Below are 16,865 nucleotides of genomic sequence, written 5' to 3'. Positions count from 1 at the left end.
ATGCTCCTGTACCACACTTCCCCTACCAAAGCCAGAGTGACCATTTAGAATCTATGAACAGCATGTCATTCGGTACCCAAATCACTGTAATTTTTATTTCAGAGTAGAAGTCCAAATCTCTAACAATGGTCTTCAAGAATCTCTATCCTTTGGCACTACACCCTCCTCTTTGGTTCATTACCTCAAATCTACTACTGTCCCTCTTCACTCCAGCCACACTGGCCTCCCTGCCATTTCTCAAAAATGTCAAATATCCTCTTTCTGTTTCAGGGCTGCACTGACAGTTCCCTCCAGCTCCCAAACAAGACTGCATGATGAAAACCAGTTTCAGTTTGTCTGGGAGAAAGACTCAGGCATCACTCTATTTAAAATTGTTCCACATTTCTTCAAAATAATCAGGATTATTTTAGCCCTGAGTTGGTTACTGTTAATGGGAACATGGAATGAAGGGAATATGGAGCCTGTTGAACTATTATCTCAAATAAATATAAAACAAAATGAAAGTTTTTATGGTAATTCCAGTGCTTAGCTGGGTTGGGAATTACTGGTCTGTAATCCCCCACGTAGGTCATTTTGTCCATAAATAATCAAGATATTTCTATTTGAAAGACGTCTTAGCAAATTGAAAAGATACACATAAGATGAATAAAACCAAATTTATTTCTGAAATAGAAGGAACAAAGTATGCATTTGAATTCACTTTACAAAGTACATTAACAATAAAAACATATGTCCCACGTCCTACTTATTTCAACTTAACGATCAACACTGTGACATCTGAAAGGAAAAGGTTCTGGTTCTTGTTTTGCAGAACCTGAAACTTGCAAGAGAACACGTGAAACTGACACTCTAAATTCAAACCACTTGGGTCAAGGTAGAGGCTTGTTAACACTGACACTCCAGGCAGCAGAAAAATAAAGACTTCTTGCTGCTCACTAACCCAACAGCTCTCAAAGAGTTATTTGCAGTTTGAAGTCTTGTATCATCTTTCATTAATCTTTAACACCATTTTGAGGTAGAGTACAAGGCATGGAAGAATGAAATTCTCTTCAGTTTCAAATGAACTAACATACAAATTAGAAATTATCAAAGGTGACTTCTTTCTCCTTGGAAAATAAACCACACAAATGCATTTACTGGTTTGAAAGACACTCTCCCCCCCCCCCCCACACACACTGGGGAATGAACCCAGGGCCTTTGCATTGAATTACATCTCCAGCCCCTTTTATTTATTTAGTTTTCAAATTCTGAGACAGGGTCTAAGTCATCCAGACTGGCCTTGAACTTGTGATCCTCCTGCCTCAGCCTCCCATTGTATGGGGATTACAGGTGTGCACCGCTATGCCTGGCTGCAAGATACTTGTTAATAAGCCTGACAAGGAAAATTACACTATCACCCTTTTCCCATAGCAATGAGAATCTATAAAATGTTAACTTCTTAAGTGTTTTCAGAAGTGGAATCACATGAATTCTATCAAAATGGTTATTGAGATTGTTTGATTTGAGCAGACTGGGAAGCCTACATAGATTTGCTGACTTGCAGACTATTCCCACTCATGCTTACCAGGTGGCTATTGATGACGTTAAGCTCCTTTATCACTGTGCTCAGATCTTCATGGAGTCTAACTATCGCACTTTTTACCTCCCCAAGAAGAACTTTAATGGAACTGTTTGGTTCAGGTTCCCTAGGCAGGTTCCCTTTGGTTGGCTGCAAACTAGAACAGGACATGGAGGGAATGTTGTCTACATTTTGGGTGGGAAAAGCTACCCAATTGCTGCTGAAAATATGACTTGTCTTATTTTTAGCAGACTCAGAGTTAGCTGGAAGAATTTCCAGCATGCTGGCATTGTCATTTTCCTCTTCATCAGAAGACACCAGGCTCCTAGGGGTGAAGGGGAGGTGGACACTGGCTGTCTTGTCTCTATGCTTAATGGAGGCAGAAGACCACTGTGGATGTGGCAGAGCCCAGAGGAAAGGTCTGGGCAGATCCAGGGCTAAGTGGAGAACTGGCTTCTCTGGAGGGGCTGCATCAGGAGGTGACACATAGGTAGCAGAAAAGGAAGATGTTCCCTCAGAGGTAGGTGAAACTAAAATGAATAATGAGAGAGAAAGATTTATGTAACATACAAATGAGAGTAATAGCATAATTTTATAATGTAAAAGTCTATCTGGAAGGTCTCAATATAAACTATTTAGAATTTTAAATGTTAAATATTCATAATAAGCCTTAAAAAATCCAAAGCAGGAAACTGAGAAAATCTACAGATGTATTATATATCAATAATACCATGGAGATGAACCTAAAATAGGATTATCAATATTCATCTTGATTCCCAAACCCTGTCCAACATATTTTTACACTACTGTAAGCTTCATCAGAGAGAAAAGCATTAAACCTCATTCTACTGACTCGCAGCATTTTAAGTTGGTATTTAAAGTAAAAAGTCTGAGAAACCTGCAACATAGTATTTCATCCCTCCAGCCCGCAAAATTATTATGACAAAATGTACCAACGAACGAGAAACACCCAAAAGTGAGTGCAATCAATCTTTTCCTCTCTGTGGTCAAATACAATCAAAACTGAAAATCTGGGCTGGGGATTTAGCTCAGTGGTTCCGCTGCCTGCCTCACAAGCGCAAGGTCCAGAGTTCAATCCCCCATACCAAAAAAAAAAAAGCTCCAAAACTGAAGACCAATCCATCTGAGATCCTCACATATAATCATTTTTCTTACCAAGAAACTATAAGTAACATAACAAGTATTCTAAACTTGTTTTCTGTAAAGATTTGAGAAAAATTTACTTTCAGGCAAAAATCATATTAAATGTCTTGCCTCATACTTCATCCTAAATCATTATTTCCAAAACTCTTCTGAGGGAACAGTGTGTTCCTTAAGATGTTTTGTAAAACAGGGCTATGTAGTCAAGTAAGGCTGGGCAAATTGCACACTGTGCCATATGTCAGGACATTAACTGGGTCTATTAGCATACTTAAAATTCTTTTTTTTTTTTTGTACTGGGGATCGAACTTGGGTCCTTGCGCCTGCATAGCAGGCAGCGAAACCACTGAGCTAAATCCTCAGCCCAGCATACTTAAAATTCTGAGAAATCTACAGTATCTTATTCAGGTGATAAACCTCTTTCTTAAACTCAGAACTTTTTGTTCTTCATGGAATATCTATTTGCATTCATTTATGGATACACGGTGAAAGGTGGTGAAAGCTAGTCCTCTAGCCTCTGTGACTCACTCTGAACTTGATACTTTAGAAAGACTTATTCATTACAAGTCATAGAACAGGAAAACTGATGCTTACCACTTAGCACGCATGACTTATCTGTATTGTCTTTTGCTCTACATATTCATGTCCTTTCTAAACTAAATTGGAACTCTTATAAAAATATGGCCAGGCCAGGTGGCTACTCTCTATTTTTTGCCTCTTGAGGGCCTTTGTGGCCCATCTCCAGTTCTCAGAAAAAATTCTAATCACAAAACTTTTGTGATGAAATGAATATTCCAAGCTGGTGCAGCATCAGGTCATGAAAGGGAAAGCAGGAACTTCATCACACGTGGTCAGGACAAGCCATGTACACTTCAGGATGTAGGTCAGGCTAATCTGGACATTCTATCCTTGGATAAAACAGATGCTACAATCCTAGTGGGCACACCAATGCTGAAAGCCTTGCATATTTGTGTCCCAAGTGACACTGCTATACTCTAACTTGGTGTGCTCTGGGTGTCATCTGACATGTCCCTTCACCACCCTCCAGGGCTATTTTGTATATCCAATGTCCTTCTCCTTCTTGGTTCACTCTCATTTTGTTGTATGTAGCACATTCTCCAGGAGGTCAATGAAAAGGTGGCATAAAAGGAAAAGGTTTGGGAACTTCGTGTCTGAAAATGGGCTCTACTTCTAGGCCTAATGATAGCTTGGTTAGATAAATAATTCTAGGCAGAAATTCTTTTCAGAAATTTGAAGGCCCTATTTTATCATTTTCTTCATTTCCAGTATTTAAGAGTTAGTATTATTTTAATTCTTATTAAGTGTATATAATCTGTTTGGGTTCTGAAGTATTAGAAATATTTTCCTCTTTGCCCCCAGTGTTCTGCAGCTTCTGAATGCTGTGCCTTTAAGTGGGACAATTTTCATTCATGGAGGTCAAGTGAAAATGCAACTCATTTCCTTCAGCTTCAAAAAATTCTCAAAGGATTTAATCAATTACTTTCTCCTTTGCGTTTTCTCTGTTCTCTCCTTCTGAACCTCCTCTTCTTCAGATCTCAGATCTCCTGGACCAGTCTTCTAATTTTTTATTTTTCTTTTCTTTACCATTTTTCCTACCTTTGCCTCTTTGCTCTACTTCCTTGGAGATTTTGTCAATTTTAGCTTTCAGTTCTACCACCGAGTTTCTCATTTCTGCTCTTATACATTTTAACTTCCAAGTACTTTTTTATTGTTCTCAGAAATTCTTGTAGCATCTTGTTCTTGTTTTATGGTTACACTGCATTTTCTTATTTCTTTGAGGATGGTAAAGGTAAGTTTTCTTTTCCCTTCATAGTGTAACTTGTTTCCCCCAAATTATTTTTCTTTGTTTTGCCACTATTCCATGTGGGAATTTTTTTCAGATGTCTGGTACTTCACGTCTGCTTATTATTAAGAATGGAGGATTAAAAAGCTGAAGGGAAGCTTTGACTGTATGGGGCTTGTCACCTTTGAGGCTCAGCGCATGGTCATTTAGGTGGGTTGTTAGGGAGCTACTAATAGTAATATCTTTTTTTTTTAATCTGACACGGTTCAGGTTCTTACAGGAATAATTTGCAGTTACTTGCCTATTAGGCAAAGGTCTAGCTGCCAATGTGCTTGGAGAGTAGTAGGGAAAGGAGGCTGCAGCACTGAGCCTTTGGTTTGCATAATGGCCACTTCTTTCTGTAGTCTAGGTTACAGCACCCACATCTCCATGATCTCTATCATCTCTCATTTCAGAAACCCTCCACAAGCTCTCTCTAGAAAATCATCTTCAAATTCCACCAGGGCCTAGGTGGGTGATGGGTATTTAGGGTAATTCCTCAGCTCCTTGGCAAGGAGAAGTCTATGGATTTAACTGCTTTTCAAATAGCTGTTTTCTAATTCTATTTAGTACCTGCTATAGTTAGCATGTGGATTATCCCTCACAGTTCATGTGTTGGAAGTGTGGTCCCCAGGAAGCTTTAAGCGGTGGGGCCCAGTGGAGATGCTGCCTTCAGAAGGGACTAATGCAGTTCTCACAGGGCCCAGGTTAGTTGCCACAAGACTGAGCTGTTATGAAAGAGCAAGTCTGAGCCCAGAACCTGTCTGTGGCCTCTTGTCTCACTGCGCTCCCACCATGATGCCATCCACTGTGTTGTGATGCAGGCAAGGAGGTGCTCACCAGAGCTGAACGGATGCTGGTGCCATGTTCTTAAATATTCAAAACTGTGAGCTAAACAAACCTCGTTTATTGATAAAGTATCCAGCCTCAATGTATTTTGTTACAGCAACAGAACACAGATTAATACAGTACCAGGTATGGAGAAGGTCTTATAACTCCATTTTAAATATGAGGCAAAGGAATCACAAAGAGATCTTTTCCAAGATCATAAGGCTGAACAGATGCAGATAGAGGATTCAAATTCAAGTATTTTCAGTGTCAAAGCATGCATATAATTTTTCTACTATCTTAAAATTATTTTTACTGTATTACAGAATAATCTTAAATTCTCAGTATAAAATTTAAGACAGGCAACCATGGTGGTGAGAGGACTTGACATCTTATCTATAATGAGCGGGTGACAGATACACTAATCTTTGTCCAAAAAAATGATGGTGGAAGAAAGGCCATATTTAATTATTTGAAGATAACCATAAAACCTTAGTAATAATATCATTTCTCTTCTTATGCATGAGTTAGAACAGTGATCAATAGTTGAAAGTTTTAGGAAAACACCTATTATCCCGATTAACAAAGGAGAACTTTCTAATAGTCATGGTCTGCGACATATGAAGCATGCTGCCTTGGGAAATGGAGACTTTGACTCATAGAGCTCATGCACAGCCTGAATGACTGGCTGGCAAGGGAGGCTTCATGAATCAGGTGGCAGAACTATGTCTCCATGAGACTCTAAGAGTCTTGGACCCACAACATACTTGCTAGAGAACTAAGAAACTATCCTAGAAATAGAACGTGAGTTCACTCTGGTCCAAAAGGAATATTTAATATGAAGTCTTTAAGTAGGTCAAGAAGAAAATAGTATTTGAGTCAAATGTTAACACAGTGCTATCATATACATAAAGATAATACAGTTGTGTTAGACACACACACACACACACACATATGATGTGACTGAAAATTCTGGTATTTACTTTATGCTACTAGTTCTCAAAATGTGGCAGCAGCAGCAGCATCCCCTCCAGCATTTATTAGAAATGAGGTTCTTGGGCTCCACCCCAGACCTACTGGAGAAAACGAAACTGGAGGCTGGGTCCAGGCAACTGAGTTTCAACAGGTATTTCTGAGGCCTGCTGAAGCTGGAGAACCACTGCTTCTACTCTGTCCACCTTTTTTGCCCTGTGGCTATAACTGCTGACTACATAGCTTGACGTTGTTTACAGTTCTGTAGCCTGATTCATAGGCTCTATGCTGCTTTTGCTCATAAAAGCCACTCATCTCTAATTGTGCACACCAATTTACTTTTGTTTCCAAACACGCCACAGCTGCACCCTACACTTCAAGCTGCTCTTCAGGATGCATCTCTGCTGTCCATTTGGTTTCCCTTCTCTGGCTCCCTACAGAAGTGGTTGGGTATCTTGTTAACATTCATCCTCTTCATCTATTCAACAGGGTGGACATGCAGTGAATATTGCAAATAAGATGTAATAAATGGCTACATCTTAAAATCTCACTGTGTAATGTATGCAGGACAATATGAAGCCTGGTTGAAGATACCACTGATAAAATCTTTCCAAGTGCTGACACGTTAGTTTTAATTTTTTATGTTCATAAATATCGGACCAGTTAATTAAGATATTACAGCTTTCAATTTAAAGAGCATGTAAAAGAATTGTGAGCAAATACATTCGCTACAAATATTTGAAAACCCTTATTAGCTATAAATGTAAATTTTTCTGAAAACGGGTACCTGGCTGGCTAAACACTTTTAAAGAGTTCACTCTACAACAGAGGGATTTTGCTTTTCATTCTCCAATTCATTCCTTTTGGTGTTCCTAGCTGCTACACAATGACTATCAAGTTCACTATAACAATTATTTTGATTTTGATCTGTGGCTAAACAATGTAACATTTTCTACAAGTGTCCATAGCAGAATTACTTATAATGAACAAAAAAAGTAAGTAGAAACAATCCAAATATTCATCGGTTGATAAATGGCTAATAAAATGTGTATATCTATACCAGTGGTGGTGAACCTATGGCATGTGTGCCGCAGTGGGCTGTTTGTTATCACTGAAAGCTCTAAAAGGTTTGCCATCACTGGTCTATCCAGTGGGATATTATTTGGGCATAAAAAGGGATGAAGTACTGATACATGCTGCAAAAAGGATGAAGTTGGGAGGTACACGCTAAGTGAGAGAAGCTGGACAAAAGGCCACATATCCTATGATTACATTTACATGAAACGTCCAGAACAGACAAAACACAGACATAGAAAGTAGATCAGTGGTTGTGAGGAATTAGGGGAAGAGGAAATGGACAATGATTGTAATAATTGTTTCAGGCCTTTTGGGATGAGGAAAATGTTCTAGAATTACTGGTGATAGTTGCACAGTTCTGATAATATACTAAAAACTATTAAGCTATGTATTTTATATGAATTAGATCTCAATGTTTGAAAAGCATAACATTTAATGTCATTAAAATAAACTACATAAAATAAATAGACTAAGGAAACCTCTAAACCACTTATGTTAAATTTTTCCTAGGAAAACCAAATTTTTGGATTAAAGATGAATTTTCTCACTTACCTTATAGAGTATAAACCTGGTTCACTGTATTTAAAAACCAGAATGGGCTCTTTCTGCCTGTACCTCAGCAGGCAGGAGTAGCACAGCTCCCAGTTCTGGGCGCCTCCCTGGCTTCCCTGGGGGTGCTGAGCAGCCCTTCATCCTCTTTCTGCCTGGTGCTTCTGCACCTGCCTGGCCAGAAGCACAGGTTTAGCTGGGACACTTTTCAGAGCTGTTTTCTACCAATTTCCTCCTTCCTTTTAGGGAAACTGTTAACTGTTCTGGCACTGGAGCCTTTTATAAACACAAAGGAAAAAGGCATGGTTAAAAGAGTGTGTGTGTGTGTGCGTGCGTGCGTGCGTGTGTGTGTGTGTGTGTGTGATGTTTGGTTTCTTTCACCAGCAAAGAGGAATTGAAAACAAGTTATGCAGAACTAGTTGTTCTCCTGGACCAATGAGACAGAAACAAAGGAGGCAGGTGGTGAGGATACCCACCACTATCCCCCATGGGAGGCTATGGAACAGGTTTTATTGCCTTGAAAAAGAAATTAGAAAGTGTCCATTGTAGCGGAACACACTTTACACAGGTGTGACTTATAAGAATATAATGAAAACTGTCTGCCACCATGTCTGGCTTCTAAGCATCTAGTAGCTCTTTATTTTTCCTTTTTAGTGTGCATGATGAAATGTCTAATGACAAAATAATAGTTTGAGCTACAGATAAATAACTTAAAATTAAACTGAGGAGAAGCAATGGGATGTTACAGGAAACATTACTTACTATCAAAGAAAGGGTCAAATGAGGTTGTCCCAGCAAGTCTGTCCCTCGCATTCAGTAAAAATGTTACAGTGCCTAGGTGGCGGCCTCCTTTTTATTTGAGATTCTCTAAAATACAAGCATGCAAGTATTTCATAATTTTCCCAGGTCATTACCCCCAAAGAGAGAATGATGTCAGACCTGGACCCTTCATATAAACAAATACTTCTTAAAAGAAACCCAGAAAATGGACATTATCTTCTCTATTCTCCATCATCCTGAGTGACAGTCCATGGACACTAGCCACCCATTCTAGCCTCTTCATTTCTGGAATTCTTCAGCCACCCAGCACAAGCCAGCATTCAGAACTGCCCTGCTCCGAAATCTTTTCCAAGATTATTTTCCTTCTCACTCACTTTCAGCCCTCCCATTCCCTTTAATTCATGTACCCTTGGGCCTTGCTGAGGCAACAGCTCCAGCTGTCCTTTCTCTCCTGCTATCAATGCCCACTTGGCACTGCATCCTTTCTCGTCCAGCCTCGATCCCCATTACCTGTCACTTAACCACTTGCTTGCCACTCTGTGCTGCCCTGAAGTCTGCCTCATCTACTAACTAGTAATCCAGTGGACAGCACCTTCCTGTGAAGGACCAGAGAGTAGATATTTCAGGCTCTGCACACTGTACAGTCTTTTACAACTATTATCTTCAACTCTACTTTTGTAGACAATATGCAAACAAATTATCTAGGCTGTATTCCAATAAAACTCTCTTTACCAACCCTGGCAGTGACCAGATTTGGCCCAGATGCTGTAGTTTGCCAGTTCTTGTCCTCTAAAGTGCACCTTAAATATCCTCCTTTCCTATTCCTATACCTAGGTTTTTCAGCATGGCTGGATAAAAGCACAGACCTCTGCAAACCAGGAGGGCACACTGTACTTATCTCTCAGTTTATAAGCTACTTCTCTCATTTTCTACAGGTGCTCTACTAAATCTTCACCATGGTCACTGTGGCTCCTATGCCACTCCACACCCCTCTGGGGGTGCTGAGGTTCTACTGTTCTAAAAGTAGAACTAAATATATGTACATCTGAGCAATAATAGTGAACTTTTATACCACATTTACTGAGTGTCAAGTCCCACTAAGCACTTTACATATGCTGGTGCACTGGGGTGGTGCCATCATTGTCCCTGTGCTGTAGATGGAGATACTCACATGCAGAGAGCTCAGGTGCCTCGTCTAATGTCACACAATTAATGGTTGAGCCAGGATCATGCACCCAAGCACCCTTACTCCAGAACTTGTGCTGAGTCATGTTCTAAATAACAAATACAGAAATGATTTGCCCCTAAAATTCAACAGAGAAATTTTAGCAATTTGCAATCAATGTTAAGTCTATCCATGTCACACAAATATATTACGCCTATATGTGTGTTTGTCTATCCATCTCTCCCTCCCTCCTATTAACAGAATTGGAAAGAGAGTTAAGGGCCAAATGAATTTTTAAAGAAATCAAATATAGAATATTATAATTAAGAATGTAGCAAGGAATTAAAAAAGTATTACAGCAAGATCAGAGAACAATATCAATTCTGTTATTCAATCAATCACTTTGTCAGACAGTCAAGAAATTTCAATCAAATGGCCAATATTTCAACATTTTAAAAGAGCTTCATACTATTTACAAAAGCAATGCAATCTTTCTTTAAAATATATGTATTAGGGCTGGGGATTTAGCTCAGTGGCACCATGACTGCCTTGCAAGTGCAAGGTCCTAAGTTCAATCCCCGGTACAAAAAAAAAAAAATATATGTATATATACACACACACACACACACACACACACACACACACACATATATATATCTCACTATCTTGATTACTATAGCTTTATAAGTTTTTTTTTTTTTTTGAGACAGGGTCTTGCTATTTAGTTCCAGCGGGCCTCGAACTTGTAGTAATCCTCCTGCTTCAGCTGTCCAAGTGCTAGGATTACAGATGTGTGCCATCACATCTGGCTATGATAAGTTTTGAAATTAGGAAGTAGGAATCTTCCAACTTTGTTATTTTGCTTTCAAGTTTGTTTTGGCTATTCTAGATACTTGGTGGTTCCATGGCTTTCAAGATTGTTTTGGTTATTCTGGATACATGGCAGGTTCATTCAGCTTGTCAATTTCACAACAATACCTTCTGGGAATGCACTGAATCTATACTGATTTGGAGAGAAATGACGCTTTAACAATACTGAGTCTTCCAATCCATGAACACAGTATACCTCTCAATTTATTTGGGTCTTTAATTGCTCTGAGAAACATTCTGAGCTGGAAATATAACTCTATAGTACAGTGCTTGCCTAGTGTGTGTGAGGCCCTGGGTTTGATCCCCAGTACTGCAAAAAAGAAAAAAGAAAGAAAAAGTTTCATAGTTTTCATTGCAAAAGTCCTTACATGTCTTTTGTTAAGTATTTAAAAAAACTCTACAGTAAGTGGTACTGCTGTTTTATTTTAATTTCTAATTGTTTATTCCTGGATAAACAAGCTGGCCTTGACCTCCTGAGCTTGACTGATCTTCCTGCATTAGTCTCTCAGGTATCTGGGACTACAGGTACCTGCCACCACATCTGCTGTAAACCATTTTTATGTGTGGACTTGTACGCTAAGGTCTTGCTAAACTAATCTATTAGGTCTAGCAGGTTTTTTTGGTTGATTCTTTGGGATTTCCTACACAGATAATGATGTCATATTTGAATAAAAATAGTTTCATTTCTTCCTTTCCAATACAGATGCCCTTCATTTCTTTTTTATGGCTTAATTGCACTTGCTAGGACCTCCAATACAATGCTGGATAAAAGTGGTGAGAAAAGACATTCCTTCCCTGTTGCTGATATGATTAGTAAAATATCCAGTCTTTCATCATTAATTAATGTCAGCAGTAGCGATTGTTTAAATATGCTCTTTACCAGCTTGAGAGAAATTCCCTTTTCTAACTTGCTTAAGACTTTAAAAAAATTATAATTAAGTGTAGACTTTTATCAAATGTTTTTACTGCATGAATCATGTTTTATCTTATTCTGTTAATATACTAGATTACAGAGATTTATTTTCAAGTGTCAGACTAACCTTAGAATTCTGAGAAAAATCCTACTTGATCATAGTATATTCTCATTTTTGTATATTGCTGGATTTGATTTGTTAATACTTTATTAAAGATTTTTACATCTATGTTAATGAGGAAATGGATAATTTACTTTTTTTATAATTTACTTTATAATTTACTTTTTTTTTTTTGGTACCGGGGATTGAACTAGGGTCCTTGCACGCAGCAGGTGGCGAAACCACTGAGCTAAATCCCCGGCCCTATAATTTACTTTTATTGTAATGTGTTTGTCAGGTGTTGGTAGTAGATGAGCCATCTTCATAAAATGAGTTGGGCAAGGCTCTTTCTCTTTCTTTATTCTGAAAGAATTGGTATAAATTGATGTTACTTCTTCCTTAGAATGTAATGTTGAAACTATATGGGCTTGAAGTTTTCTTTGTGAGGCATTTTTGAAAAGATAGTGACATACATGGATATATGCACATATTTCCCATATATATTTTAATATATTCATATATTTAAAAATTTGACAAACACAAAGGTAATGTCAGGTCAATTTTAGCCAGTTGTCATCATTCCCACTAAGGTGTCAAACATATTGCTATAACATTGCCCTCAATTTTCTCTTATAATCCTTTGATATTTATAGGATTTGTATTGCTATATCCTATCTTTCATTCTTGTAACTGGTAATTTGTGACCTGTCTTTTTTCTTCTCTCTCTGATCAGTCTTTATAGGGTTTAAATTAACTTTTTCAGTGATCCATCTTTTGGCCTTTAACATTTTAAATTTTTGCTTCTCTTTTATTTCATTCACTTCTATTCTTTGCTGTTTACTTCCTTCTTCCTTTGGGTTAAAATTATTCCTTTTTCTTCAAGCATCTTAAGTTAGAACCTTATGTCATTGATTTTAATGTGTTCTACCTTTCTTGTACATACAATTTTTTTTTGATTGTTTTGAGGCAAGGTCTCACTATGTAGTTTAGGCTGGCCTTGAACTCACAGTGATCCTCCTGACTCAGCCTCTCAAGTACTGGGATTACAGGGATGCGCCACCACCCTTGGGTCTTGTATAAGCATTTAAGCTATGATTTTTCTCTGTAGCAACCCTCTTAATGTTTTATAAAGACAGATTTCTCTTTAAGATGCAATTCCTTGCTCCTTTTGGGTAATCAGTACCTTTTTGGAGCACACATGGGTGTGCATACATACCAATATACATAATAATCCTTTTCATATACTCTCTTAATAAGTAACCTAAATAAAAGGAAGCTCTCAGTTAATACTAGTTCCTTCCAATTCGGTTAGCACCAAAATTACTCAGAACTCATGGTAATATAGTCAATCAATACTTGGTAATACACAATGATAAATTATCTATTAGTCCTTTAATAAAGGGGTACTTTCCCAACTGAGAAGTATCTCCATGGCATGTATATTTTAACATCAACAGTGAAAGGACTCCCTACCTAAACCAGAGAGAGAGAGAAAGAGAGAGAGAGGAAGAAGAAGAAGAAGAAGAAGAAGAAGAAGAAGAAGAAGAAGAAGAAGAAGAAGAAGACGACGACGACGACGACGACGACGACGACGACGAAGAAGAAGAAGAAGAGGAGAAGAGAAGAAGAGAAGAGAAAAATATTGTTGCTTTCTTGTTTTGTTTTTTTTGGTACTGGAGATCAAACTCCGGACCTTGTGCTTCTGAGGCAGGCAGTGGAACCACTGAGCTAAATCCCTGGCCCCTGAGAAGAGAAAAATAAAAGAAGAATTTTTCTTTTGGTATCAGGAATCGAACTCAGGTCCTCACGCTTGCAAAGCAGGTGGCAAAACCACTGAGCTAAATCCCTGGCCCAAAAGAAGAGTGTTTTAAAAAGAGTAGGTTTTTGTTGTTTTGGGGGGAGACTCACCCCATGTGGTTAAGGTCTTGAGGTCTTCATTATCCATCTGAACAATGCTGGCTTGCGTAGGTTTCTGAAGGTCCTTACTGATTACAGTCTCCTTTACTGGGTTAACTGTTTTGAAAGAGGGAGAGACACAGAGTGTCTCTACAGAAGACTGGTTATAGAAAGCAGAATCTGACTTTGATATCCTTAAATTGGGGCTGATAAATTCTTCTTTACTCGATGAGCAAAACGCTGGTAAAACTGTCAACATTTCAACACTTTTTATGGTTTCTTGCTTTCCCTGCGGTGTTTGCAAAGGGTTTTCTATTACAGTATTTGAAATGGCATTCTCTGATTCCTTGTCCAAAGTCACATTTATCTGCAGAGAGGGGCATTTTTCTGAGTAGGTAGGCATAGCATCTGTAAAGTAACAAATAAGAGCTACAATAAAAAATGAAAATATTCTATTGCAAATCCATTGCAATCCATTTAATAAAGAGGATTCTAATGCCATAACAGAATTCTTTCCTATTTAGTTCTTCTGCTTTACTATGCTTCTATATTCTATTTAAAGTCCACTCAAACTATAATTGACGCCTTAGTCATTCGGTGGAAGCCTTCTCCCTTTCTCCTCACTAAAACACAAGGCAAGAAAAGCTTCAAATAACTTGTCTTTAAATATTTTTCCCTTCACCCACTTATCTGTCTCCAAAATCACCACATTTTTAGTACCTTCAAACTTTCATCTTTTATGAGATAAACTAGGGAAAATGTGCTACATCATACTGGTCTATCCTTATAGGACCTGCAGCTACAAAAATTTCTCTTTCCCCTATAATAAAAAATGTCTTCTCCCAGTGTCCATGAAAGGCACATTAAAGAAACTCAGTACTTTAGCAGCATAATTTTAATAAATCCTTTGTCTACATGATAAAAAACCCTTTCTCAGCTTTTCTGACAATGACTAAAGTATAAGTTCCATTAAGTCAGGGATCTGTCCATTCTAGTCAATACCACCTAAGAACCTAGAACAGAGCCTGGAATACAACAGACACATGGCTTTCATTACAAATAGAAGTCACTTAGGGAATTGTACAGAACTGAAATTTAAGGTAGATCTGATCTAGGAGTGTTGAGTATCTAATAAATCCATGAATTATGGGCCTAGTCAATTTTAGATGTAAACTGTTATCAATACCCAACGGTAGGGCTTGCTCTCAAAGAGTTTCATCTGAACCTGGACCTGAAGAGAAAGAAAACTATTTTTAAGAGATTGAGTTAGTGAAACTAGAAGCATAACTAGGTGAGAGAAGGCAGAAAGATGATGATATAATTTGAAACTCCCAAAAGGGAAGAAGATGCAGAAATCATGCAATTCACTATCACAATGCACATCATAGCATACTCATAATGCACATTTATATCCTCTCCTCATCATTTTAAGGCTCTGGGTTATTAAAGCAAAAACAAATTTTCTTTGACTCTAAAATTTTTCCATTTTCACTCATAGTTGGAGGCTAGAAAAAAGTTACTAGTATATACTGAGAATTAGACAATTCAAGAAACATACATTGGTATCTCCCACTAAGAATTCCATGTTTTCTCAATGTCCCTTATAAAACTCAATTCAAGTATCACTTTTTCTCTAAATCTTGCCCTAGCCCCTTTTTCTCCTTGCCCCAATCTATCACTGTCCATCATACCATGTCCTGCCCAGAGTCCTGTGAGTAATGAAAACACTTCATTCACTACAAGTCTTCCCCTACCTGACAACGGTCTCTTGAGGAGACCTTGTATGAGCTGTCTTTGGATCCCAACACCTAACAGTGCCAGTCTGAGCTGATGTACTCAGTGCCTGTTGGGTTAAAATAAAACTGAGGCACAAGAATTTTTTTAAAAGTAATGGATGTGCTTTTCTAAATTGAATAGCTTAATGACTTAATAAAGATTAAGGGAAACTGAAAAGTGGTAAATGAAAATAACTTCTTCTAAAATATTCCTAATTTGCATATGGCCCAATTATATTTAGTTGATAAAGGTTCTGTTAAAAATGCTAATATAGCCCTAGTAGGAAACTAGATTTATGGTATTCCAGAGTGCATGTATATGTCACCATATTTACATTAAAACATTCATTACTTAAGAGCAAAATTTCATTTAATATTTTTTCCACTGACTTTCATTTTACATGTGAGAAAAACAAAAAGTGTTTTGTAATAAAATCATGTAAAATTTAGCAGTATGTAACTAGGACAATTCAGAATGACTGACTTCCAGGTGAAAATATTCATAAGAACACTCAATATTTGGTACAAAAATAAAAATTTAAAATTAAACACAACCTTAAGATTCGATGAAATCAGCCCAGATCAAAGTCATTCTATCAGCCCCCTCTATCAACAGTCCAGGAAGATTAGCCCGCAATCCTTTGGTTGCTTAAAATTTTTGTTAAAACTTGTAACATCTATTGTTTTTTAATTTTTGAGAGAGAGTCTTGGTTGCTATGTTGCCCAGACTGGTCTCAAACTCCTAGGCCCAAGTGAGCCTCCCAACTCAGCCTCCTGAGTAGCTGGGACTATAGGCATACACCACTGTGCTCGGCAAAACTCAGAACTTTTTTTTTTTTGGTACTGGGTATTGAACTCAGGACCTTGTGCTTGCAAGGCAGGCACGGTGCCACTGAGCTAAATCCCTGGTCCTTGGAACTTTTTAAATGAATCAAATACTATGACCTTCCCCAGTACCAAAAAAAAAAATACTAAGATAAAAGAAGTCTGCTGATAAATTAATTTTATAGGCCCAGTACTTTATCTTAAAGAGAAAAATGTTTACTTAAATAGAAAGCCAGTCTTAAGATTCTAGAAAGCAAAGTGGTCTAGGTTTCTTGCCTGTCAACCTTGTTGCATCCCTACTCATTCTATGCAATGTGCCAAGTTTAATTCAATCACTACTTTAGTTGTTTTTAGTTTATATTCAAAGTCCTTAAAAAACTTCCTCTGTGTCAGTAACAAAATCCAATTCCTTGGGGTTTGAAGGCCCTCACCGGGCATCTGCTTTTGCTACCCAACAGGAGATGGCCCAGGTACTTTCCCCCTCACTCACATCCCCATTAGGTCCCTGTGCATATTCTCTATCAATGCAGGTCTCCTGATCTCCACACCACAC

At 38.0% G+C, this 16,865-nt stretch overlaps 1 protein-coding gene across 2 annotated transcripts in view; it reads right to left on the bottom strand.

Annotated features, from left to right (window-relative positions):
• Positions 1–642: 642 nt before the first annotated feature.
• The window catches only part of Enthd1 (ENTH domain containing 1), a 118,375-nt gene continuing 102,152 nt past the window's right edge, over positions 643–16,865 (bottom strand). The window contains exons 6-8 of one of the 2 annotated variants that reach the window (XR_015452280.1): positions 13,725–14,120; positions 9,940–10,042; positions 8,560–8,855 (exon numbers count right to left, since the gene is read on the bottom strand). Coding sequence is in view for 1 of the 2 variants with exons in the window: in XM_021258970.2 (XP_021114629.1) it covers positions 1,520–2,088; positions 13,725–14,120 (965 nt within the window). In the remaining variant the exon portion in view is untranslated. Of the gene's footprint in view, positions 2,089–8,559; positions 8,856–9,939; positions 10,043–13,724; positions 14,121–16,865 lie in introns of those variants that run through there. The other variant, XM_021258970.2, reaches the window with a different exon arrangement.

The sequence above is a fragment of the Heterocephalus glaber genome, unplaced genomic scaffold (genome assembly GCF_053883595.1).
Source record: "Heterocephalus glaber isolate CG9 unplaced genomic scaffold, H.glaber_assembly_v1.0 deba00001444, whole genome shotgun sequence".
Classification (NCBI taxonomy): domain Eukaryota; kingdom Metazoa; phylum Chordata; class Mammalia; order Rodentia; family Bathyergidae; genus Heterocephalus; species Heterocephalus glaber.
This window is presented reverse-complemented; position numbering and strand designations above follow the sequence as displayed.